The following is a 26,438-nucleotide window of genomic DNA, read 5'->3' on the forward strand; positions in this document are numbered from 1 at the left end:
ATTTTTCCTCTTTATTTAGCATTCTTGGAGAATGTGCAGCCTACCTAACTGGACTGAACCAATGGTTCTCACAATGTGGCTACATCAATCGAGACTGGGGAGATTCTACATAGCACTTCCAGTACTTAGATAAGTTTGAACTGTCATGATCCTCATGGAAACACCTACGTAGGCAGGCAGGAGAAGAGGGCTGACTGCCCTTCACATAAAAGCCACCTGCAGGCAGATACCTACTTGTTTCCATACATGACAGTCTTGAGTACTTATTAAAGAGTATTTTCTTTCACTTTAAAAAAAATATTTATTTGTTTATTTTATGTAAATACACTGTCTTCAGACACACTAGAAGAAGGCACTGGATCCCATTGCAGACAGTTGTGAGCCACCATCTGGTTGCTGGGAATTGAACTCAGGACCTTTGGAAGAACAGTCAGTGTTCATAACTGCTGAGCCATCTCTCCAGCCCCTAATTACTATTTTCAACACTCCATTTAGTCCCTTACCAATCCCATGAGGCAGAACCATATCACAGATCTAAACACCGAGGCTAGAGAGGCTGAAAGAAGGCAGTTCTGCTGTATGCTCTCCGCCCCTCACCCCTGTCCCACCCCCTACTCTCCTGCCTCCTCTTTGCATTAATCTTTCACCCTTTTAAAGGCTACTTTAAACTGATTTTGCTTGAAGCGAGTATGGGCAAGCTATTAATCTCTGTTTTTCAACCATGTCCTAGTCAGTCAGTGATGACACATCCCTGTGGAAATGAGGGTGATAATTTCGTTGACCAATCTTTGGTCCCTCATTTCCCTGCATATAAATCTACTGATATTATGGACTTTGAAGAAAAAAAAAGTCTTATCAGTAGCTGATCGATTTGTATGCAGCAAGAAGTGAAAAGCCAGAGTGTGCATGTGTATGGTGTTTAGTAATGTCAGCGACTAAAACTCAAGACGTTACATTAATCTGCCAGAGACTTATTGATGTACATGATGATTATGTTGCACGGCACTTAGGCATCAGTGAGAAGCGTCCTACAGAAATGAGTGTCACTGGTGTGAATTTACATAGGTTTCCTTTGATAATGTTGTTATCCAACATTATCCAGCTATTCATATCGGTTTAAACCAAAGGGAGATTATTGGCCCTCACAATGGAAATATCTGGGGTGAATTCAGTCACTGATTCTCTCTGTACCCCAATGCAGGACCTCATACAGCTCAGACTGGCCCCCGACTCCTTATATCGTCAAGAATGACCTTGAACTTCGCATCTTCCTGCCTCTACCTGCCAAATGCTTGGAATATGGGTGTGCACCACCGTTCACAGACTGAAATGTCTTTGGTCAAAGCAACTCAATTCTAGATGCAGAGAAAGGGGCAGTTGGGTGCAAGTGTTAGAAAGAAAAGGCAAAGGTGAGACGAAGTGTAGCCAGAGTATAATTCAAATGTCATATGATGTTGATTTTAATAAGGAAGGAGAAAAAGGAGGCAGGGTTAAGTGTGACGATGTCAGATCCACAGCACAGAAGATGATTGGTTCATAACAAATTGCTGAGTATTTTAGAGAAGGTAGCAGAGAGGATCTTTCATGTTTCCTATACAAGAAAAGGATACATAGTTGAAGTTATGAGCATCTAATACCTGGATATTACACGTTGCAGCTGTATAGTGAAATGTTACACTCTAATCCACTGATACCTACAACTATGATGTGTCTAAATATCAAAAATACAGATAGGTTTTTTGAAGGAGGCAGGAAGGAAAATGACACACAAAAGTAACAGAAAGAAGAATTCTGAAGACTGAAGGCAGAAACAAACTCTCCTGGTTTCCCAACTTTGCTGATATTAGCTCAGTAGCCTGAACAAGGAGAATGGCCCCAGACTCATCTTAGCGGAAATTCTGTTGTACTGGTTCTCTCAAGGCTTTTTAGTTTATTGAATGGAAACTCAGGCTTATAAACTCAGTGATAGCTCTTCTCTGAGGATCCTCAGGAGCCTGAACAATCACTGCTGAATGGTATCATTATTCCAACTAACGAGAAGTACAGGTAAAAGACCACAGGAGAAGCCTGGCTCTCAGCTAGACAAGGCTCCTCCTAAGGTGTCTTAAGGAAATCAGACTTGAATTGCTGTGCTGTTGTAATCTGCGATTTTGCAAAGCAGACTTCAGAGTATCTTGAATTTGAATCAAGGAGAGAGAGAAAGAGAGAGAGAGAGAGAGAGAGAGAGAGAGAGAGAGAGAGAGAGAGAGTTAGCTGTGGCTGGTAAGTCACAGAAGTAAGGGTATCTCCCACATTGGAGATGTTGCTCCCCTCGGAGTAACATTATCAGTATTGATTATTAGAGTTTGAAAGCTTTTTTATTTTTGAGAGGCTCGTCCTCAGGGCTACCTGCTCTGAGATGTGACCACATGGGTCAGACCCCTTAAGGTATTCTAAAGACTTCCCACTGAGTCTGCAATACTAGGACCAAAAAGTGACAATATAATTTAAAATGTTTTAATTAATTAATTGACTGATTAATTAATTACAGTACTAGGAATCAAACCCAGGGCCCCTCATATGCTGGCAAGTGATTTACCACTGAGTCACAGGATGGCTCCTTGGTTTTTTGTTCTTTTTTTTTTGTGATATTCACTCCTCAGTAGGAGAAAGAGTTGAAGACATGTGTCAAACAGTGTTCTAAAAATAGCAATAAAGAGAAGCAGCACCAGGAAATTGTCCTAATCACCCTGTTTCCTATAGAAAAACTGCGGTGTTATTGTCATGTCTGCACTGTGTAGCTGAGCAGTTATGAACAGTGATGACAGGAAGTGCTAGGAATGGCGTGAGGTGGACCAGCCGAGGATAAAGCGGGGGGAGGGGGAGAGAGCACAAAGAACGAAGTCCCTCTTATGTCTTTCATTAAAAAAAATGATTTATTTATTTACTTATTTTATGTATGTATGAGTACACTGTCACTGTCTTCAGACACACCAGAAGAGAGCAGCAGATCCCATTACTGATGGCTGTGAGCCACCATGTGGTTGCTGGGAATTTAACTCAGGACCTCTGGGAGAGCAGTCAGTGCTCTTAACCACTGAGCCATCTCCAGCCCTCCAGTTCTTTTCTTTTCTTTTCTTTTCTTTTCTTTTCTTTTCTTTTCTTTTCTTTTCTTTTCTTTTCTTTCTCTTCTCTTCTCTTCTCTTCTCTTCTCTTCTCTTCTCTTCTCTTCTTTTCTTTCTCTCCTCTCCTCTCCTCTCCTCTCCTCTCCTCTCCTCTCCTCTCCTCTCCTTTTCTTTTCTTTTCTTTTTTAAATCTTTTAATTTATATTTTTGAAAAATTTACACAATATATTTTGATTAGTCATCCTCTTCCCCCAGTTCATTCCAGATCATGCCCCACCTCCTGACACTCAGCCACTGTTCCCCTCTCTTTAAAAACAAAGAAAAACAAACAGTGCTTCCCCTCCACTCAAAAACCAAAACACCTTGGAGTCCAGTTTGTGTTAGTCAACTACTCCTAGGCCTGGAGCCTGCCCTGGAGTGTGGTAGATATACCAGTGGTAGCTTCACTGAAGAAAACAAACCTTTCTGCTCACTGCAGCAATCTAATGCCAACAGCTCCTTCACTAGGGATGGGACTCGGTGCCCACTTGTGTCCCACTCTGGCTTTAGGTTGGGCAGGTCCATGGCTATCACAGTCTCTGTGCATCTATCTGTCTTACTGTGTTGGAAAATACTTTTTTCCTTGCGGTCCTCCCCTACCACCTCTGACATTTACAATTTTCCCACTTCCTCTTTCACATAGATAGATTCCCTGAGCCTTGAGGGCAGGGCTGCGATATAGACATCCCATTTAGGACTGAGTGCTGCAAAGGCTTTTTTCTGTCTCTGCACATTGTTCCTGTGTGGGTGTTGTTTAGTTATTGTCTGTAAGAAGAAGTTTCTCTAACAGGCTGAGCATTGGTCTATGGGTATAACAATGTATCTTTAGGAGTGATTTTTATTTCCATGTCTGTTTGACAGAGTCATAGTAATAAGTCTCTGTCCCTAGGGTCCCTGGCCTATACAGCTCAGGTTCTTGGCCTCAACAGTGTTGGGGATGGCTTCTGTCTTATGGAGAAGGACTTGCATTCAATAGAATGTGGCTGTTTATATTCCCATAATAGTCAAGGTACAATGTATCAGAAATCCTAGTGCTTAACTTTGAGGTATCATGTACAATGGAACCAAAGATTAACATCTAAACGGTGTTGGCTGTGCTCTCAGATAAAAATAGTCATCATGGCTTCATGAACACGTAAGACTCTTCACTGCAGTCATGGCTTGTTCTTGTGTTTAACATGTGAATGCTGCCAGGACAGATCTGAAATCACCATCAGGTAATATATTAACAAGCAGCATCCCAGTGTCGGAACTGAACCATGGAGTACTTGTATACAGCTCATTGCCCTTGGGCCAGTGAGCTAGCTCAGTAGATGAGGACATTTGCCATCAAGGGTAAAGATCTAAGTTTGATGTCAGGGATCCAGATTTGGGGCAGGGGGTGGGGGGGGGGTGGAGAAAGGAACTGACTCCTAGCAGATGTCTTCTTAGCTTGACAGGTGTAACTTACATGTGTGTGTGTACACACACAATGGAAAGCTCATTGCTCTTGGCCTTAGTTTCTATTTTTCACATGTTTTCCAAATCCAAGAGCCTTGCTAGTGTCAGCAATCTAGAGCTAGATCTCTGAAGCTGACTGGTCTTATCAAGAAGCTGATTTTCCCATGACAAAGGCCACTACTGGTGACCATGAAGATCTGAGGCTCCCCATAGAACCTCCTTCAGACAGATGCACTTGAGGCCTGGAGACAGACAAGGGATGAGTCTGCCCTCTTACTACTCTATCCCAAAGCCATAGAAAAGGACAGCGATGACAGAAAATGAAGTGAGAGGCAGCTCTGGAGACAGTGACGTAATCTGTAATCAGGGAGTTTTGGGTCAATCAAGTCTTCAGCAAGGGACGACCAACTCACAACGTTTGCATAGGGTGATTTCACTCTTGCTCCACCTTGAGCCAATAGTGGTAGGTTCCTTCCATTTCTCATCATGCACTCACAATGTGCTAGGTGACTTGGGCTAGGAATGCTCCCTAGAACTTGACACTGCCCATTGTCTTCTTTTCTCATTGTCCTTCTTTGGTGTAGTAAAAACCAAAGGTGCGGGTAGGGGGGTGAGGTGGGCAGGGATGCCCTTAAATTGTGCTTCCATGAGACTCAGCAGTTTCTTTTGACTGACTACCTAGCAGTCTAAAGATCAGAAGGTAAACTCTATGTGCCCTGTCTTGTTTGGCAACCATACCTGGCTACAGACGATTTTGTCAATGTGCTACGTTCACTGTTAATCTAACTGCTAGCAAGACCCATTTTTCTGGCCTTAAAGTAGACCAAAAGTTGAGTGGTGTGTGTGTGTGTGTGTGTGTGTGTGTGTGTGTGTGTGTCTGTGTGTGTGTATGTGATGTGCATTCGGGTACACTTGTTCAGGAATGCACATTCCATGTATGTCTGTATATTGGCTTGAAGACTGAAATCCAGTTTACTGAGAAGTAGAAACCTGCAGAATTAAAATATTCTTGAACTCCAGAGAAAAATGACCATGGGTATATAGCAGACAAGTATGAATATAGTGGTTCTGGGGGTCAGAGGTCAAATGACTTGCCACACAAGCCTGATGACATGAGTTCAATCCCTGGAGCCTACCTAAAAAACTGCATGTGGTATCTCCCAGCACAACATTCCTGTGCCAAGATGAAAGGGCAGAGCCAGGAGTGTTGGCCAAGAGCTCATGGGCCAGCTAGCCTGGAGAAGGATGCACAGCTGTAGAGACTCAGGCTCAAACAAGGTATAAATTGAGAACTAATTTCAAAAAGGTATCCTTTGTCCTTCATACACTGGCACCCACATGCCTGCCCCTGTATGTGCACACCCACAGATTTATGAAGTGAGAAGGTGTTTTTAGCCGAGAGATGGCCTCCTGTTTTGTGTAAAGATGAATATTCGGCCGGAGCTTTTCCTTCTACTTCCTTGTAGATTTCCAATTATGTTCAGTTTTAAGTACCTGATCTTTTAAAGCCCCTGTATGCTGCTTCTGGTTAAGTCTTCCTTTTGGAACAGTCTATGTTTCCCGGATGTGCTAGTGGTAAGGGAGGGAGCAGGGCTCATGTTATGGGCAAATCCCAGGGCCACTCTTCTGCCTACTCTGCCTTCTCTAAGTGATTGAAAAGCGCACTTGACACACATTCCTTTTCTAGAGATCAAGCCATAATTAAATCCAGGAAACCTTGCTGACGGTGGAGCCCGCAGGTGTTAGATTTGCTATTTGTTCTTGCAAAAGCCCACAGTTCTGGTTTGTATGTGGCTGCCACTGGCAGGGCCAGTTAAGGTGACTCTGAAATGTTTGTTCTGCCTGCCGTTCATTTTGTTTGGTGAAAATGAAAGCCTGCCAGCAGAGTGGAGCTGCTTGGAATACAGATGTAGGCATTTTCTTACAAAACTCAAGAAGACTAAAGGTTAGTTCCCTACTGGGCCAACAAATAAGAAACCATCACTGAGCAGTTAAGAATAGGTAAATACAAACGGCTCTTGCAAGGGGGAGATGTCTGGTGGAATGCCTGTGTGGAACGCAGGCTTAACAGCTTCATCAAAGAGAATGTGTTAAATGCTCATTAACTAAATGTACAAATGATTCCCAATTGGGAGGTGTTACAAACAACAGAGGAAACACACACACACACACACACACACACACACACACTAATTACATGCATGTATGCACACAAAGCAGAAAATGCAGTAAACGTCGGCTTGGCAAACAGACCTGAGATTAAATCGTCATAAATATAGACAGCAGCAACATATGCTCCCTCCAGAGTTAAGTTGAGAATTCTTGAATGGCAAGATTCAGGATTGGCAGGATGGCTTAGTGGCACTTGTTGAGGTTCGGTCTTTTGCTATGTATTGTAATGTTAAATACTGACCCCCCCCCCCCCCCATGACAAGGACAAAAGAGAAACTGCATGCAGACCCAAACAATGCTATGTAACTTTGTTCCCCGACTGGCAAATAAAGATGCCTGCAGCCTATAGTTGGGCAGAAGAGAGATAGGCAGGGTTTTGGTTCCTGGGCTTGGGGTTTGAGGAGGACCACAGGGGAAGAGAGAGAATGGAGGAGGAAGATGCCATTGAGTAGGTGAGTCATGAAAACATGGCCATGAGGGCTGGCCAAATGGAGTGAAGAGCAGCCCAGATGGAACATGACAAGTTGTAATGGGGTTATTAGTGGGGAAGTAGATTCTAATAGTTTAAAGGATAAATACCTGTCCAGCTCTAGTGCTGATGAAGGCTTATTATAAATATAAAGGTTTGTGTTTTTTATCTGGGAACTGAATGATCAAAGAGAGAGGAGAAAAACTCACTAAGATTAAATATCTACTACAACAGGTAGTAGATATTTTGCTTGTTGCTAAGTCCTCAATTTGATATCCTGAACTCACAAGGTGAAAGGTAAGAACAGACTCTGACCTCCACACGAGAACTGTAGCTCATGTAGACTCAAGAGTGCCTGTACATGCATATACCCATATACATGCACACACACATATACATGCATATACACACATACACATGTGAAAACAAATAGCTATTCTTCACTTCTGATGAATGTTTTTGGGATTCTCCAAGGAAGGTTGTGGCTGAGGGGGCAGAGACACTAACATCTTCACACTTAGAGGGGAAAGTCTGGGGGTCCCCAACACTGTTACAACTATCATCGGAGAAGGCCTGATGCTGACATGCCTCTAGACTCAAGATTTGTAACCAAAGTCCTTTATTTTCCAAGATTTTAAGGAGACATCAGCCTATACCATCCTCTGTAGTGGAGGGAAGGTAAACCTGGACCTGGATCACACTGGACCTGGATCACACTGGCACCCTTCATTGCCTCTCTGGTTCCCCAGAAGCCACTATGAAGACTCCTCAAGGTTACTTTGGGTATTACATAGGTATCTTCAGGGAACTGGGGAATGACCAGGACCCTCTGTCTCATCCTGATACTGTCAGAGAGCTGGGACAAAAGCCAAACTTCTGTTCTCATCTCACCTCAGATGTGACTCTTTGGACTTTGTATGCAGGCTCTTGGGACAACACACACACACACACACACACACACACACACACACACACACACACACAGTAGCCAGGTAATAGGCAGAGGCATGTGGAGGACTGGGTGACATAGTACCTGAGCTGTAGTTCTGTGTCTGCTGTTCAAGTCTTTGTACCTCACTGGATTATAGATCCTTGGTTAGCTTGGGGCTTTGCTATGGACTGAATTGGGTACCCTTCTAGATTTATATGTTGATGTGGAGAGAGGGTTTTAGAATGGGTGCTTGTGTCCAAATGAGGTCATCATAGTGGATTTCAAGTCAATGGGAATGGTGACTTTATAACATGACATTAGGACATGGTCATATGTAGGGAATGACACATGAGCATACAGGAAGAAAATGGCCTCCTCCAAGCCAAAAGGAAAGGCTCCAGAAATAACCAATCCTGTTGATACGTCATCTTAGACTTGCAGCCTCTGGAACAGGGAAAATAAATTCCTGTGACATAAGTCATTCAGACCATGGATTTTCTATAGCAGCTTTAGGTACTAATATAGAATTTTAAAAGAAGGGGGCATGAAGCAGAGACAAAGAGGTCTTTAATCCCATGATGCCGAGAAACATTTTAGAGGAATGATATATTCACTACAACCATGACGATGATGACAACAATGACGACAACGATGATTACCACCACCACCGCTGCCAACACTGCCACTACTGATGCCCAAACAGGGACTTATGTATCCCATACTGGCTTCAAATTGCTACATAAAGAGGATTACATTGAACTTCTGATTGTCCTGCCTACAGCTCTAGGGTGCTGGTATTGCAGGTATATAATACCATGTGGTGCTGGGGATCTTTATTGCTTGCTAAGCAAGCACACTTATCAACTAGACACACCCTTTAGTTCAAGGATCGATCCTTTAGGAAGGATTCAGTCTTGATGTATGATATAAGAAAGTTAACAAGCACTGTCTATGCCTAGGTAGTGCAAAAGTTCCTCTCAAAGCCAAATTTCAACTCTAACAAACAGGACCTATTCAATCTCTAACACACACAGGCAGCTTGAGGTTATGGTAATTCAGGGAGAATCTGGGACACCTGCTTGTTACAGGTCACCAGATCTCAAGTCCAGACGTCTGGCCACCCTCACTTTTTGAAGGCTGTGCTGAGAATTGGTAGAGCTGCTTTGATCACGTGGTTGAGCACAGTACAAGCCGGGCCAGGATTGCAAGCCTGACATGCTCAGAACATTTCATTTTCACCTAAAAGTCAAGTCGGGGGCTGAGCAGATGGCTCAACCTGTCGAGAGTTCGTCCTGTAAGGGTGAGCACCATACTCTCCAGCAGCCACATAGAAGTTTGGTGGGTACAGTGGCCCATTTGTAGTCCCAGTGTCAGGATGTGGAGAGCAAGCTGGCTACCCAGACTGACTAAATCACTGAGCTCTGGCCTCTATGTTAAGGTGGAGACAAGAGCAGACACCCAGTGGCAACCTCTACTGTCTGAACTTGTACCCACATACATATGCACATACATCTGTACCTGTGCAGGTGTGTATACCTACATGTATCACACACATGTGAAAGTGTACTTGTACATAGGAATACCACATGCACATACATACATGCTTTAAAAATGAAAATAAAGCTAGGGTCAAAATCTTTTATTGGAGCTATCAATGAAACTCTATGCATGGACCATATATATGGAACCATCATTGATGAAACCCCACACGGACATTGCATATAGATCTCCTTGAAATGTGTGGAAATTTATGGGAAGGATAAAAAGATATAACCTCTCATAGCTTTTGGATAAATAGCATGGGTGATATAAATGTGTTTCTTGCAAAGCCTTGTAGAGTTCTCTTGATACGACTCTGGAGAATGAGTGGCTTGTGTGTGTGTGTGTGTGTGTGTGTGTGTGTGTGTGTGTGTGTGTAATACCCAGAGGTCATACTCAGTGCTGGGTGAGAATCTCTCTGTTTTGTCAGGTCTGAGGAAAGAACCCAGGGCTTGCAAATGGTAGGCAAGAACATTCACAATGGGCTACACCCCAGAACTCCTATCATCTAAGAACAAGGCTGGGTGTTCAAATTCTAGTCCTTAGAACAACCACCACCCCCCTCTGAGGACAGACGTTTAGATGACTAGCTTCCTTTCCAGTGGAGAGAGGTGGCTCTGGGAGGCCCAGAGCTGCTCTCCCTGTGCATGTGGTATCTTTGCTAAGTTGTGTTCTGGCCATGAACTTGGCCATTTACGCATCTAATCTAAACAGTCTAGTATTAAATATTAAATAAACTTTACAACAACCCATCTTGGAAAAAAAAGGTTTACTTAGCCTTAAACATGTTCATGTCAGTTGTCTGAGAGGCTCTACTTCAGGGACTGCACTGGAAGGAAATAATCTGAATTGAGGACCTGGAAGTTCATCGCTAGCGTTATTTGCAATTTTTCAAATTGGAAATAACTTTTAAAGATACAACAAAGAAGAAGGACTAGGGAAATTATGTTACTTCTATTACACAGACTTCAAAAAAGATGCTTACAAAGAGGTTTTAGTAGTACAAGGAACATTTGATAAAATTTTAAATAGAAAATCAGAATATTAAATTATGCATAAAACAAGACTTCAAAGTCCTGGAAAAGACTGAAGGAAAAAAAAAAAAAAAAGGAGCAAAAGAAAATACAGCAAGTAGGAAGTATCCCTGGGTTTGTAATTACAGCTTTTTCTTGAGTCCAAGTTTTTGTTTGTTTTGCAAGGCTGGGGATCAAAGACCAAAGTCAGGGTCTTGGTCATGCTGCGTAGGCTCTGGTGAGCTAAGCACCCAGCCCCTGAAAGTTTCCATCTTTATACATGTGAGCATGTAACTCTTTTATGAACTGGAAAGATGATTAAAGAACAGCTTGGCTATTGGTTCTTGTCATTAAAACACCCCAGGTAGGTTTTCCTTTTATTGTTGAGCAGGGTGGCCTCTGACTTTCCTCCTGAAGCAGCTGGTGTGCTTTGCTGCTAAGCTGTAGAGTTATGGGTGGGCATTTGGAAGTTCCTGGTGTCTTGTATGTATTTTTACTGTGGATATTTCCGGATACAGATGATACCGCTCCCACTATTTTGTATGTTTCCTATACTTCCCCGTCAACGGGGAAGCACCTCATTGGCTCAGTGTGAAATCTGAATAGACACACATGCTCTAAGCAGGCAGTGTTCTTGCTCATCTGTGTATACTGGTGCAATGTGATGACCACAGGTTTCCCTTGTGACCATGTGTGTGTGAGTGTTCATGCAGACACGTGCACACGCACACAAACACACACATGCACACTCACCACCCTGCCACTCCGCCCACCTTCTGCCCAGCTAGAGCTCTGTGGAAGGAAGGCATGTGGCAGGAGTCGGTGGCAGCTGTCTCAGAACCCAGGTGGCTTCAGGGTGAGCATCACAGCTGCTGCGGGGAATGGGGGGTGGGGATGGGAGTGTGGGGTGAGGAGGTGGGGGGAGTGGGTGAGGAAGATGGCCTTGACCTCCAGTTACCTCTGTCCACTCAGCCATTCAAAAGGAAAGTAACTACTCTAAGGACCCATGATGTCTCAGGACAAGGAGGCCAGCAAGCTTGGTGGCAAGCAAGTGGCAATCTTGCTGGAGAGGACTGGGAGGCAGTGGGGAATCTCTTCAGGCATCCCTGGGATACGGGTCTTTGAAGGGTCCCTACCCTTAGCCTTCTTTAGCAGAGAAAGAGGCTCAGAACCTGAAGTTGTAACAGCGACAAGTGAGGCTAGGACAAAGGGCCAGGCTTGAGCTGGACTTTGGAGAAGGGATACCACATTGGGTGGGGTCTCTTTATACAGCTCTGGCTGTCTTTGAACTCCCTATGTGGCCTTGAATTCACAGATTCACCTGTCTCAGCTTCCTGATTGCCATCCATCAAGTCACGTAGGGGTCTTATCTCAAATTTCACTGAACACATATGCAAATATGTGATCTTATCAGGATGGTGGTCAAAGTGCTTCATAAGCTTCTCCCCACATCAAGTCAGACAGCACCCAGTGTTTCATCCCCTCCTGTCTCCACACATCTGCCTACCCCTCCGCTGACAACCATTCTTAACTCTTTCAGTTGTTTTTTGTTTATTTTTTATTCTGGCATTTTCTCATTTTTAAAGCATGAGCTTATTTTTGCTATTTCTTTGTCTCCCTATGGGGAACATATAGGTATTATCTACTGACCTGAAAAATAATTGCCTTTAGTTTTGGTTCAAGAACCAGGCAATGACCAGGTGGTGGTGGCACATGCCTTTAATTCCGGCACTTGAGACTGAGGCAGGTGGATTGATCTCTGTGAAGTTAGCCTGCTCTATGGGTTGAGTTCCAGGACAGCCAGGGCTACACAAAGAGAAACCCTGCCTCAGAGAACAACCAGCCCATAATTCATTCTATAAGATAGAACTGAACATTCCTATGCATTGGATTCCTAAACCGTAAGCTGTTTATTTCTTCTCAGTACTGCAGATTGGAACTCGGAGCCTCACACGCGCATGCCAGGCAAGCTCCCTGCTGCTTAGGTGTGTCCCCAAACTTCTTTTGACCTTTTCAGGCAGGGTCTTACTAAGTGGTCCAGGTTGGTTTTGGGCTCCCTCCATAATCTAGGCAAGCCCAGCCTGTCTGTCAAGTCGCAAGGACCGCAGGTCTGCTGCACTGGGCCCAGCTTACAAGTGATAGTTAATCATCCATCTTGCTCTCCCCGTCATTTTCCTTCTTCTCTTCTCACTGTATTATGTCAATACTGTTGACAGGCAGAAGCTGCAGGCGGGACTTGAACGGCACACTGTCTACTCATAAAGATGTCTAGGCTGAGTTAAGGTCTGAGGACTTCTGGGAGGGAAGGGCCTGGGACAGCTTTAGACTGCAGTGAGATTCTGAGGAATTCAGTCAGTCTCAAGGGAGATTCAAAACAGAGCCACGTGATGTTCTGGGTGGGACCAGCTAGCTGCTCAGTTCTTTTCTTGCTATGCTCAGATAGTGTTGTTTTCTGTGAGGACAGCAGGGGACTGACTCAGTGTGACCCACTCCTTAGTCAAGCCAGCCTCAAGAGTTTCTCAACCTGTAGGTCCTGAACCCTTTGGGGGTTCACATATCAGATATCCTGCATATTACAATTGATAACAGTATCACAATTACAGATATGAAGCGAAATTACAGATATGAAATAATTTTATGGTTGGGGTCACCACAATATGAGGAACTGTATTAAGCATCAGGAACACTGCGAACCACTGCTTTAAAGGCAGGTGAGAGCAGTGTGCCTTTATGGCTGTCAGGTTTATATTTATATATTTTTATAACTTTAGGATCTGTTCTTATCAAGGGCTTTACCTTCGTATATGCTATAACCAGATTTTATACTGTTATATTTCTTGGAGTTTCCTTTTGTATTTAGAAATTTGTGTGTGTATGTGTGATGCCCCCCTCAATTGCTCTCCACTTTCCTTCATTTATTTTTGAATATTCTTTTCTTCATCTGTATCTCCTTCAATTTCTTTCATCAGTGTCTTGCTTCTCCATTTTTTTTTTGGACAGGATTTCACATTAAACCCTAAATTTAACTGGGAGTCCAAAGATTGGACTGGCTGGCCAGCGAGCCCCATGCACTTCCTGTCTCTGGCTCCTCAGTTCTGGGATTACACCCACACACTGTCACTGTTCCAACTGGTTTCTTTCCCCATGAGTGCTGGAGATCCAGTTTAGGCCTGCACACTAGCAAGGCAAGCATGTCGCACACTGAACCACGCTTCTGAGGAAGCACACCTCACGATTCCCTGAGGACTTTCCTTCTAATTTGCTTGCTGTTGGGTTTGAAGTGCTGGGATTGAGTTTAGAGCCTCAGATGTGGGGACAAATGCTCTACCACTGAGCCACATCCCTAGTCTTCTCTCATAATCTTATTGGACAGGGTCTTCCAGAAATTTCCAGGAGGAGATTAATGTTGTTGGTCTACTGAGGAAAGGTCTCAGACATCACCTGTCCTTATAATCCTGAGGTCAATGCCTCCTGGTGTCTCATCTTCTTGATGGAAAGGACTGTTTGGTTTCATGTTGCTGTGTGTTATTCTCTCTCTCTCTCTCTCTCTCTCTCTCTCTCTCTCTCTCTCTCTCTCTCTCTCTCTCCCTTTCTCCCTCCCTCCCTTCCTCCCTCTTCCTCCATTCCCTCCATTCCTTCCTTCCTCACTGTTTTTAGAACCTCCTTCTTCCTCTTTTTTGAAATTCCACAGTGATGTGTGGGTTTTTTGTTTGTTTTGTTTTTTGTTTCCTTGTTAGATGCTGGCAGTTAATTTAATAATAATGATGATAATAATAATAATACCCCTTGCAACAAAGAGGACACCTTCCATCTCCTGGGTTGCTGGTGGGCAGGGAAGGGCAGGCTGTGTAAAAACTGTCTGACTACTTGCTTCCTCCTTGGCTGCCTGAGGGTTGGCTGCCTTCTTGACACAGTAACTAGTCAGACCTTGAAGTTTATGACCTCCTGACTCCTTCAAAGAAAACAAAAGCTACCTGTCTCTGGTCCCAGGAATACAATAGTATCTAAGAAACAAGCAAACAAACAAACAAACAAATAAACACACAAACAACCCAAGGAAACCCCCAAAACAAAATCAGGCAAGTTAGATAAGACCATATTGGATACCATCTTTGAATTTGGATTCCGTACTCATGCTAGGGCTGGTGACACAACTGGCGTGGTGTATGCGATTCCTTGGATTATGTCAAGAAAAATGAGCCCCCAAACACACTTAAGAGACATGACCTGCACAGAGAGAAAAAGCACCCTCGATAAGCAACAGGGAACACAGAATAGAGAGGAAAGGTCAGGGGCACAGCCATGTGGGGGTTGGTGTTGAAAGGGCTGGACGGAGCATCTGCCTTGGCTGGAATCTTATTAAAACAAACAAACAAACAAACACCCCAAAAAGCACAAAAAAGATACCCCCAAACCAAAAAACTAAACTAAAAACTAAAAACGAATCCTGCCTAACATCACTTTTTGGGAGCTGAGTTCAGAAGATAGAGTTTCACTAATTTTGTAGCTAGTTTCAGGAAACAGGACAGTTTTGGGGTTCACCCTCCCCAGCTTTTCTGCAGTGATAGGAGAAGGTGGCTCAGCTTCTTGGCTACTCAGACAGGGCTGGGATGGTAACTGGGGCTGCACCTGGGATTCTAATTGCTCCCACCACAGACTTCCAAAGCCTCACACCCTAATTTCAGCCCTCTCACATGCTCTGGCCCCCTTCCCTGCACCCCAACTCTACCTCCTCCTCTGAGACTTGTAAGGTTCTCCTTAGGAGTTTTTCAGACTCCTAATTAGTTGCCACTGTCTCCCTCAAGCCGTTTTTTTACATTCTCCAATTTTGTTGGTATTCTTCGTTCTGTAACGCACTTCTGCTCCTCGCAGCATCATCGTGTGCTCAAGACGTTGCTGATAATGCAAAGTCACTTCTGTGCTACTTATTTTGCTAACACACTTCAGGCCAGCCAATGTACTACCTCAAAGTCATTGAAAGCACACCTCCATTGTAGAGTGCGTTTAGAGAAAACCTCCTTATTCTTCTTCTTCTTTTTAAATCCCTAGATGTTTTTCTTCTTTGATGGGCCTCTAAACTAGTTTTTCTTTAATGTAACAAAGGCTTGCCATTCAAACAACATAAATAAAGGAATCCAATCAATGGAGTGACTATTGTGCGCTAGTTGCTAGAGTGTGTTTTTGTAGTCAGTATGCCTCCTTTGAGGTTCAAGGAGCCTTTACAAGGTGGGCATCACACTCATTTTTATGGAGAGGACTCCAGTTTACAAACTCCTCCTAGGACATTCTGATTTTGAAGAAATGAACAGCAGGCAAGGTGTAGACCCTGGATTCAAACTGGTCATCTCACATCTAACCTGATTACTCTTTCTGGGGCACTTTGCTGTCAGTCCTAAAGAAGGAATGGATGTTAGGCAACAGTCAAGTGCATGCCAAGTGCTTCATGGGAGAATGACAGGTCCACCAAGGCAGAGACCGTATGCGGCTCTCCCATCACCATCTCCCAAGCATGAGAACAACGCTTGCCTCATTGGCTGAGTAAATCGATTTTTTTTTTTGAATCACGAGTGGAGGGAGGTGAGGGGTGTCACTTCACTGAATGCTCAGAGCAAGTCCTTTGGTAGGAGGTTAGGAAACACGTTCTATAATCCTTGGGCTTTGTTTCCCAGGAGCCTTTATTTTCTAGGTGTGCTACCTACGTGCAGTCTGAGAATTATCCACAACAACCACCCATTCTCAGCTGTGCCATAGCTCAGGGTAACAGGCTCTAATGAGACAGTCAAGGAGCTGGCCTAAGGTAGCCCAGAATAACCCAGCAGTTATCTAACAAAGTAGTGAGTGTCCAGTACATTTTATGCACCAGATATGGAGATTTTTATATTCATGGAATCTCTTTTTATTCTTACAAATGTCCCCTGACACCTAGGTAGCCAGTTGGCTTCAATTTAGCTTCTTAAATATCCATTTGCCCAATGGAAGGGTTACTCAAAATTCAAGTCTGGTTGTCAACTAGATTTCATTTTAATGTCTTATGTTTTCTTGTGCTTTGGGGGCAGTTTAATGATGAGATGAACCAAACAAAATGGTTCTTGTTTAGGCACAACTAACTAAATTTGATATTTATGGTAGGTATCTGTTGAATTTGTGAAAACTTATTCTTTTAAAGAACAGGATTCTTTCAAACACTCAAAAGTGCCTTTTTTTCTATCTGACCTACTTTTGGACAGATCAGCTCTTTTTATTCAGCGTATGGAAAGCCTTTTGACTGAGAATTTCAATTAAATTAAATTTTAATTTAATATTTATTTCTAGGACACTTGAACTGCTGCACACACGCTCTGGAGGGCACTGAGTTCCCACCAATGGGCTTTAGGTTAGTTCTTCTGTGAAGCTGGGAAAGAAGACAGTGCAAAGGAAGGGTTGGGCAAGTCCATCAACGGTTAACAGAGCCTCTTCTTCTTCTTCTTCTTCACTAGCATACAAGGAGGCTACTGGGGCTTCTCTTATTCTCTCTCTCTCTGTGTGTGTGTGTGTGTGTGTGTGTGTTCTCCTGATTAATATAGGATGTGATTTCACATTCTTTTAAGTCAGACATAAAAGAGAGCTCCTCTATGCATGTTTCAGAGTCACACTACACTTTTTGGGAATGTTTCACACATTCTAACCCACCTATCCACCTAAACCACACCCAAATCATCCGAGGGTCACACTAATGACTTAACATAGGGATGGTAGCAACAGCCAGAGACTCGGATAGCCTTGGAAGGCTTTACATATAAATACTTATAATATCAAATTATTCATTCTATAAATTCAGTAAAATATAAATTAAAATATTAACTTGAGACAGATGGAAAAAAGAGGGCCTACACAATACCTGTCTATCTAACAGCATTGGGTCAGACTTTGGTTTTGGTTGAATGTGCTGACTCTGATAAAATGCCTATTTTTGATAGAAGACAATGAGATCAAGAGTTCAGAGCAATTTGAAGAGAAGTTGGAGGTCAGAATTAAGCATAGGAATAATGGAACTCGGAGTTGGAGAGATGGATGGTTCAGTGGTTATGAGCACTGACTCTTCTTCCAGAGAACCCAGGTTCTATTCAAAGCACACTGCATCTCACAACAGGATGTAACTCCAGTTACAGGGATCTAATGCCCTCTTCTGGACTCTGTGGTTATTTAGCATGCAAATGTTGTACAGACATGCATGTAGGCAACACACACACACACACACACACACACACACACACACACACACAGAGAGAGAGAGAGAGAGAGAGATTTAGAAATAGAAAAGAATAACAGAATTATTTTAGAACTTGAAACTGTCAAAACCTAATCTAGAAAACAGTCAGTGATCTCCTTTCTCTCTTTCCTTCTTTCTTTTCTTTCTTTCTTTCTTTCTTTCTTTCTTTCTTTCTTTCTTTCTTTCTTTCTTTCTTTCTTTCTTTCCTTCCTTCCTTCCTTCCTTCTTCCCTCCCTCCCTCCCTCCCTCCCTCCCTCCCTCCCTCCCTCCCTCCCTCCCTTCCTCCCTCCTTCCTTCCTTCCTTCCTTCCTTTCTTTCTTAAGTCTAAGTACAAACTTGTTTTTGAATAGTGTTGTATCGAGCTTAAGGGCAGAATGCTTGTACGGCATGCAAGAGACTCTGGGTTTGAATTCTAATACTGTGGAAACTAGGCCCTCTGTTTTGTTGGTTTGTTTGTTTTGAGACGGGTATACCAGGCTGGCCTTGGACTCATAAAGTTCCTGAGTGCTGGGGCCATAGTTTGGCACTGCCACACCTCGCACAATTGTCTTCATGTTCATATTTGGGAAACAATGGGGTACGAATATATAATAGTATCTTTACAGTTTCAGAAAGAATGTTGAGACCTGTCTTGACACTGTTTGGGAGAGAGACTGTGTTCTTCTGCCTGGTCTGATGTATGGAAAATTGAGCTCACCTCACTTCACCCTCGGGTGATTTTTTTTTTTTTTGCTTATTTTTAAAAACTTCCTGAACCTTCCCCCCTCACTTGCTCTTCCAGGTTTCATTTCATTTTCTTTTGAGTGACAAGAGAGGTGCTGATAAAAGGCAGAGCCAGATGATTGACGTGTTACATCAACATGGTGATCCAATAGCACAGGAGAAGCATCCAAAGCCAGAGAGGCCCGTGTTCCTCTTGGCTTCAAAGCTGGTGTCTGCCAGCCCAGATTCAGGTACATTGTTTACTTACATCCATCTTCCACCCTACAGGACACAAACTCTTGGCCAATTCTTTCTGACTGATTATCACTTAATCCTTACAACAACACCTTGAAGACAGGTGCCATTTCTGTTTTACAGAAGAAAAAAAAAAAAAAGAAAAAGAAAAAGAAAAAACAGAAAGAAAGGCAAGGAAACCCCAAGGCCACTTCGAGGCAGGGCGTAAGACCAGAACTGGAGCCTGTGTGTTGCATCTCTGCTGTCCCCTTTCTGCCCACGGTTCAGTCTTTCCCACATAGAGTAAGCAGTACATCGAAGAGGGACAAATTCTGACGATCGCACACTCACGAGACTGCCATAAATGCTCGTTTGGAATTTTGCACAACCATCTACCTAGCTTCCCACCAGTCTCTAAGGAAGGAGTCTTCCCTTCAGTATCCAATCCGTGCTCCCGTCCTGAGTGCTCTCCTTCAGGTTATGCGCACATGGACTCTTGTGTCAAGTATTTTCTTCGCAGTAGGCATTGTAGTACGCTCTAAAGAATTCCTTACCTTTAAGCAGTTTTGAGCACAGGGAAGTGACAATAAATATCACAGCCATGTGGGAATCTTAGTAGAAATGAGGCTTATGAGATGTCATGAGACTGCAGATGTAGAAAGAGAGGATTTTATAACTTTTCTGGGGATACATTTCTTCTAAAAGTCTCCCTGCCCAGCCCAGTTTGGTCTTGAACTTTTGCTTCAGCTTCCTGGATGCTGGGATTAAAAGCATGCGCCATTAAACCTGGTGAAATGATTTTAAAATATTCTATTATATGTGTGTGTGTATGTATATATATATATATGTATATATATATATATAATTTATGGTGTTATTACATTTATATGTATATATATTTATTATCTACAGTATATGGATTTTATTACATTTATGTGTGTATATGCTCATGTGTGAAGATAATAAGACAACTTGTGAGAATTGTTTCTCTCCTTTTAACACATGGTCCCAGAGATCTCAGGCTTGGCAGCAGACACCCATACCTGCTGAGCCATCTCCCTGGCCCTGAGATTGATTTTAAATGGAGCCCTCAAACTTTTACATCAGTAGAGTAAATACCTGAAGCTGTGTACCAAGTTTTCTCAGAGGGGTTTGTGGTTCAGGGAGTAGAGACATCTTGGGACATCACATGGATGTTTTCATGATTTTGATGTTTGAGTGGAGCAAGAGTTGTCAGATCTTAGAAAGGGAAGAACACGGACCAGACAAAAGAAACCACAAGAAGAAAAGTATACACAAATAATTGGCTTGGCTCCAACCCAGGGGACTCTTAGAGGCAGTATAGGATGGCAAAATACTAAGACAAAGAGTTAGGGTTCAGATCAAGAAAGCAATAATGTTCAAGACTAAGCAAGAATGGCAAGAATACTAAAACCATTCTCACAATTATTACTAGAGCTCATTGTAAAGTTTGTTTTCTAATGCTGTTAGTCAAATGTTCGTTCTTTCTGTTCCTTTCCAGAAGTTTCTGGAAGATTCTATTTTAGGATAAATTTGCATTCTGCACTTGAGCTCGGGGCTTGTTTCTGGGTGATAATGTGCTCTGAATTCCAAGTGTGGCTTTCAGAACTTCCAAGGAGCAAGGGCCTGTGAGCCTGCATGGCGGCAGGGCTGGTTGGTGCCCTAATTGTAGATCATTTTCTGTGTAGCACTGTGGAAGCCTCTGGCATATCGCCTTAGTGTTATTCCCATGCCTCTACAGCTGCGGGACTTAACAAGAGGATTAACTAGGTTATTTAGATCAAGACACGGGACTGGGATTGTGGTTTAGTTGGTACAGTGTGTGTGCCTCATACACAGATCCCTAGATGCATCCTCCAGCACTGCATAGTCTGACTGGGGGGTGACAGAACACGCCTATAACCCCAACACTCCGGAGTATTGGGAGTATCAGAAGTTCAAGCTCATCCACAAGCACATAGCCAACTGGAGGCTAGCCTGGGCTACAAGAGACCCTGCTTCAAAACATACAACAAATTAGATTAAGTTGTGCGCATAATCATCTCTGTACAGCGAGCTGATCCGCATTCACTGTGCCTCTAGATCTTAAAGCACCTTCGCCAGTGGCCTTAGGTAGGTCAGGGATGGTTGTTCCAGGCCTGATAGCCTTCCTTTCAGTCCGCATTGAGCAATCCATCTTTTGCACCCTCCAGTACAAACCCCAATGTGTTTGCTTCCTTCTCTAAAATAAAGCCTCGGTCTCTGGGGCATTAAGAGGGCACAGTCCCATGACACAGATTCCAGTCAAATTCTGGCATTCAAATAAACCTTCCCTTTTTCAAGAGCCAAGGCAACCAGTCGAGAGCAAGCAGTCTTTGGGCACTGAGATGAGAACGCTACCTGCCAACTGGGTTGCTCTGGCCTATTGTTTTTGAGACCAGGGAAACATAAGGAATAGAGGAGGTTTGTGTTGCTGGGATGCCTTTGATGAACACATCTGCACCAAGTTGAAAAAGGAAAATGGGCCAGGTCACTTTCCCCTCTCAGCTTTCCTTGGGGTTCCTGAACATTCTCACAGGGCAAGACTTATACAACAGAATGGTTATTTGGTCCAAATCATAGCCACAGCACCGCGTACCTCCCCTACCGTTTCTCTAACCCTTTTAATTACCTGTCACCCTTATTCCTGACTTCTGGGGTTCCACTGTACCAAGGAAGGTGGAAGCCCACTCAAGCAGAAGCTTGTTAACTTCACGTATTTCTAGTGACATGTCTTCCCGAGTCCCGGTCACCATACCAAACACTACCCACTCTTGCTCAGAGACAGCAAATGGAGAGAGTTCTAGTGTCAAAACGGTACATACGGAGTCTCAGCAACTGTGCATCCTGTAGCCTGACTTTCAGAGCTTTGTGCTTTTCTATTTCCTTTTAATTTTATTCCTTGGACACACACACACACACACACACACACACACACACACACACACCATACATAATACATATATACACATGTACCATATACATATGGAACACACGTCACTCTCTTCAAAATATTGTTCTTGCAGAGAATACCCAGTTAACCAAAAAGCTGAGAAAGACACCATTTCAGCGAATTATCAGACAATAAATGGTTACTCTGCAGGCCCCAGGTCCCCAGAGGCCTGTAATATGAAGTTCAGAGTCCCAGCCTTCATTCTTAGCATGTGTAGAAATCTTTTAAAATGATTTTGTAGATAAACGGAGGGTGGAAAAACTTTCGAGTTTTACAGTAAAAACTTCTTTTGGCTTACAAAATCTTTTTTTTTTTCAGAGCCCTAGAGAAAAATGAGTATCTGCATAATTAAATCAATGTCTCGTATATAATGAATATCAAGTCGCAAAAGAACGCAAAGACCTGGCAACACAGTTCGAGACGGAGGCTGCCTGACTCCTTGGAAGTTTCCTCAGTTTCTTCCTCACAGAACGTTCCCCCTCCCCACTGTCCTCTCATGTCTCACAGTGAGAAGGACACCAACCAGAACAATAAAACAAATCTTAGAACTTGAAAATCCACAGCCTACGTACCCCGAAGTCTTGGTCCTCCATGGAGAGAGCTGCTCGTGGCTTAGCGAGCCATACGTTCAAATGATACTGGACTTCCTCTCTGACTCACGCATCCACAGCTCTGATGTAAGGCTCTTAGTGGGAAGCTGTTTTCAATTCAGGGCAGATGTGGGACACTCATGTAGCCCTTGAGCTTATGAACTTTAAAACAAATGGCCCGGAGGATGATAAGTCTAGAGGCGGCATCTGCTTCCTGAGGCCTCGCGGGGGCTCCTTCCAAACACTTAATGTATGACACTGTGACAGGAAAGCAAGCCTGGCTTATTAGGTTCTCAGCCTGTAAAGCGAAGTCTGCAAACATGCCTTAGACACAAGCTTGCACGTATATTTCAGAGCGCTTAACCAGACTTTCAGATGCATCGGGAGCGAACATCAGGGATCGAAACGCCCCTCCCTCCTGGGCCTCCAGGACTCTTTATACCGTTTGGCTCACTTGTGTTTAGTTTTTCCAAAAACTGAAATTGAATTGTTCTGGCTGTCTTTTCCTGGCTCGTGAAAGGGAAGGGGGAGGGGGCTAGTCCAAGACTTCCACAGAGAAACATCTAGAAATCCATTTAACATGGCAAGTTTAATGTTCTAGAATTAATGCTCTCAGGGCACAAACTGTCTCTATCTAAGCACACCCCCAAACACCTCCACCCCCATCCAGAGGCTGCTTTATCCATCCTCCAGGTTTAACTCCACCCACACAAACTCTGTCTGGGGTTTACTATAACTTCATTCAGTTTAATAACCCTGAAAAGAAGGGTTATAAAAACATTAATTTTTGAAGGCATCTCAAGGGGAAATTTTTAATACTTTATTTTTTTATCTTTTTTTATTTTTTATTTTTTTGGTTTTTCGAGACAGGGTTTCTCTGTATAGCCCTGGCTATCCTGGAACTCACTTTGTAGACCAGGCTGGCCTCGAACTCAGAAATCCTCCTACCTCTGCCTCCCAAATGCTGGGATTAGAGGCATGCACCACCACGCCCGGCAATTTTTAATACTTTTAAAAATAACCCAACAAAATACAAGTTTCATAAAGTGCTTAAAAGTTGGTGTGTGGGGCTGGTGAGATGGCTCAGTGGGTAAGAGCACCTGACTGCTCTTCCAAAGGTCCCGAGTTCAAATCCCAGCAACCACATGGTGGCTCACAACCATCCGTAATGAGATCTGACTCCTTCTTCTGGAGTGTCTGAAGACAGCTACAGTGTACTTAAATATAATAAATAAATAAATCTTAAAAAAAAGTTGGTGTGTATTGTGTTTGGTTCACACAGATAAGTCTATGTGTGAGTCGCATCAGTGAAGAAAGAGAAGACAGTTGCATTAAAATGTGTATATTTTAAAAAATCATACTCTAGAGTGTACTCAGTGGCCCTTGCCATACAAACTTAACAGATATCCTGAGATACAGGGTGGACTGACAGCATTTACTCCTGAAAGCTATCCTTTAACTGCTACAGGAACACTGGCATGCACACACATGTACAGCCACGTACTAGTGCTAATATATAAATAGAAAATAATTTTGTTCCTTTGTATGGTGAATGTGACATGATGGAGCTAGGTACCGAGAGTCATCAGAGACCCTTGGAGCTGTGAGTTCTGTCTTCAAGGGGAAAGACCTGAACTATTCATTAAACTCTCTCTTAAGAATGCGTTAAATCATCTCCAGGCATCAGTAGTTGCTTTTCATTTCATTCTTGTTTATTTGTTCTATGATGATAATGATTATCATTATTACTATTACTTAATTTTTTATATTAAAAGCAAATTTATTAGGAAGCTGCTTTCAGGCATGTTCCCTGGCCTAGATTGAGGCCAGGGGAGTCACCATGGGGAGAGATTGGCCGGGGAGGAAAGAGAAAGAGAAAGGGTGCATGAGCAGAGAAAAGAGGAGGAGAAGAGATGAAAGATAGAGGGCTTATTATTCTTTTGACAAGGTCTCATATAGCCCAAGCTAGCCTTGAACTTGCTATGTAGCTGAAGATGGCCTTGAACTCCTGACCTTTCTGTCTCTAGTGCTGGGCATGTGCCTCTATTGCTGGGTTATAAGGCATCAGTATCAGGGGTATTGAGATTTCTGGATAGGACAGAAAGGGATGTCTCCCTCCATCTCTCTTTAAAGGAAGTGACCTAGATAAACCATCACCACAGTCAGTTTGTCTGTTTGTACAGAGGCTGAATTCAATAAATGATTTCTAAAGCAAAGTTCACACACAGTGATGGCATATCAGCTAAGTCCTGGCGGGCCGGAGAGGGAGGCCTTCTCTCCAGTTTTTTGAAATCACCACTAACTACCATCCTGCTAACATTTCAAGGCCTCTCCCACCTTGGAGCTTGAATTTATAACAAAAGCTGAGAGGCAAAATTTAGCTAAAAAATGGGACTTGATGTACAAGGAAACTTGCGAGTTCATAAACACTAGGAACCTAGATTGTCGTGGTTGGCTGCATAGGATACAAGAGAAACTATTCCCAAAAATGTAATTTCTAAATTCTGTCCTTGGTTATGGGCATCACCAATATATTTATTAAATAATTAGGACCGGTTTAAGAAAAAAATGTTTTTGCATGGAAGTGGCTGGGAGATTTTGGAAATCAAAGTAGGTCATTTTTAAAAAGTGCAGGTAACACAAAGGCAGAGTGTTTGGGAGTGACTCCTGGCTTATGAATCAGGAAGTCTAACTGCTTGTTAGTCCTAGGGTAGATCTAGCTGACTGTCTAACCCTGCCCCTGGCACTTCCCTGTTGTTCTGGTTTCCTTGCTGTTGCTGTGATAAATGTGCCGACCAAAAGTGGCTCGGGTGTGTGCACGTGCTATTTCAACTTATAGGTTAAAGTCTACTATGGAGGGCAGCCAGGGTAGGTGCTCAAAGAGGAAACTGGAGGGGGAAACTGAGGCAGAAACCATGGAGGAACATAAAGAAGGGCTGCTTGCTGGTTCACTTTCTCTGATGCTTGTTCAAATACATTTCCTAGGCAGCTCAGGCCTCCTTGCCTAGATCTCACAACCCATAGAGGGCTGGGCCTTCCTGCATCATTTATTAATTAAGAAAATGCCACATGGACACAAGCCAACCTGAAAGAGGCAATTCCTCACTCGAGGTCCCCTCTTCCCAGACAATTCTAGTTTGTGTCAAGTGGGTCAAAAGTACCCAGCACAACTGACTTCCACCTTTCTCCTGGCCCATCCATACAAAGGAAGTGCTGGTCTGTTAGATCTTCCCCAAACAGCCAGAAGAGGAACTCTGTGGCCTACGATGTCGTGTTTGGTTTTGAATTTGGGTCTTAGGAGCATACTTAGTTATGCTCATAAAAGCAGTGTCTACCAGTGTCCAGTGCTTAGTGGTCCTGAGTTTCATCAGGCAAAGAACCACAGTACTCCCCTGAGATGCTCTTTTTTCACAGTCAAAAGAGACGTCTGCTCACCATTGTGAAGGAGCTCGCATACTTCAGGAGCATCCTGTTAGTGTTACCATTAAGATTTTCTTTCCATGCACCTACTTTCATTTCTTGATTTGATACCAAAGGAATCTTCTTCAAAATCAACACGTATAATACCCAGGTTGTGTCAAATTGTGTCTCACCCCCATCCCCAAATTCCAATACCAATGTCTTGGTCCCTATAGCTCAGAATGTGACCTCATTTGGGGAAGGATTTTTACCAAAGGAATGAAATCAGGAGGAGGCAATCAGGATATGGCTGAGTCCAATTCTAATGGTGCCCTTATAAAAAAAAGAAAAACTTGGTCACAGAGACACACGGGCAACGAGAACACTGTGCAGGAAGAGAGACACTGGCGAGCCAAAGCCTGAAAGCGATCCTCCTCTCTTGGTCCTCAGAGGGAACCAGCCCTTACAACACCTTGGTCATAGACTTCCACTTCCAGACTCTACAACATTAAGGCAATGAACCATGTGGGCCACCACACCAGTGCTTTGTTCCGGCAGCCCTAGT

General features: G+C 43.4%; 1 protein-coding gene across 2 annotated transcripts in view; it reads right to left on the reverse strand.

Moving 5' to 3' along the window:
* Sash1 (SAM and SH3 domain containing 1) overlaps nucleotides 1-22,880 on the reverse strand; it is a 223,392-nt gene extending 200,512 nt beyond the window's left edge. Inside the window, exon 1 of one of the 2 annotated variants that reach the window (XM_030245256.1) lies at nucleotides 22,457-22,880. In XM_030245256.1, the coding sequence (XP_030101116.1) occupies nucleotides 22,457-22,477 (21 nt within the window). In that variant the 5' untranslated portion in view covers nucleotides 22,478-22,880. The remainder of the gene's footprint in view (nucleotides 1-22,456) is intronic. The other variant, XM_006512837.3, reaches the window with a different exon arrangement.
* Between the last annotated feature and the right edge of the window lie 3,558 nt (nucleotides 22,881-26,438).

This window comes from Mus musculus, chromosome 10 (assembly GCF_000001635.26).
Source record: "Mus musculus strain C57BL/6J chromosome 10, GRCm38.p6 C57BL/6J".
In the NCBI taxonomy this organism is placed as follows: Eukaryota; Metazoa; Chordata; class Mammalia; order Rodentia; family Muridae; genus Mus; species Mus musculus.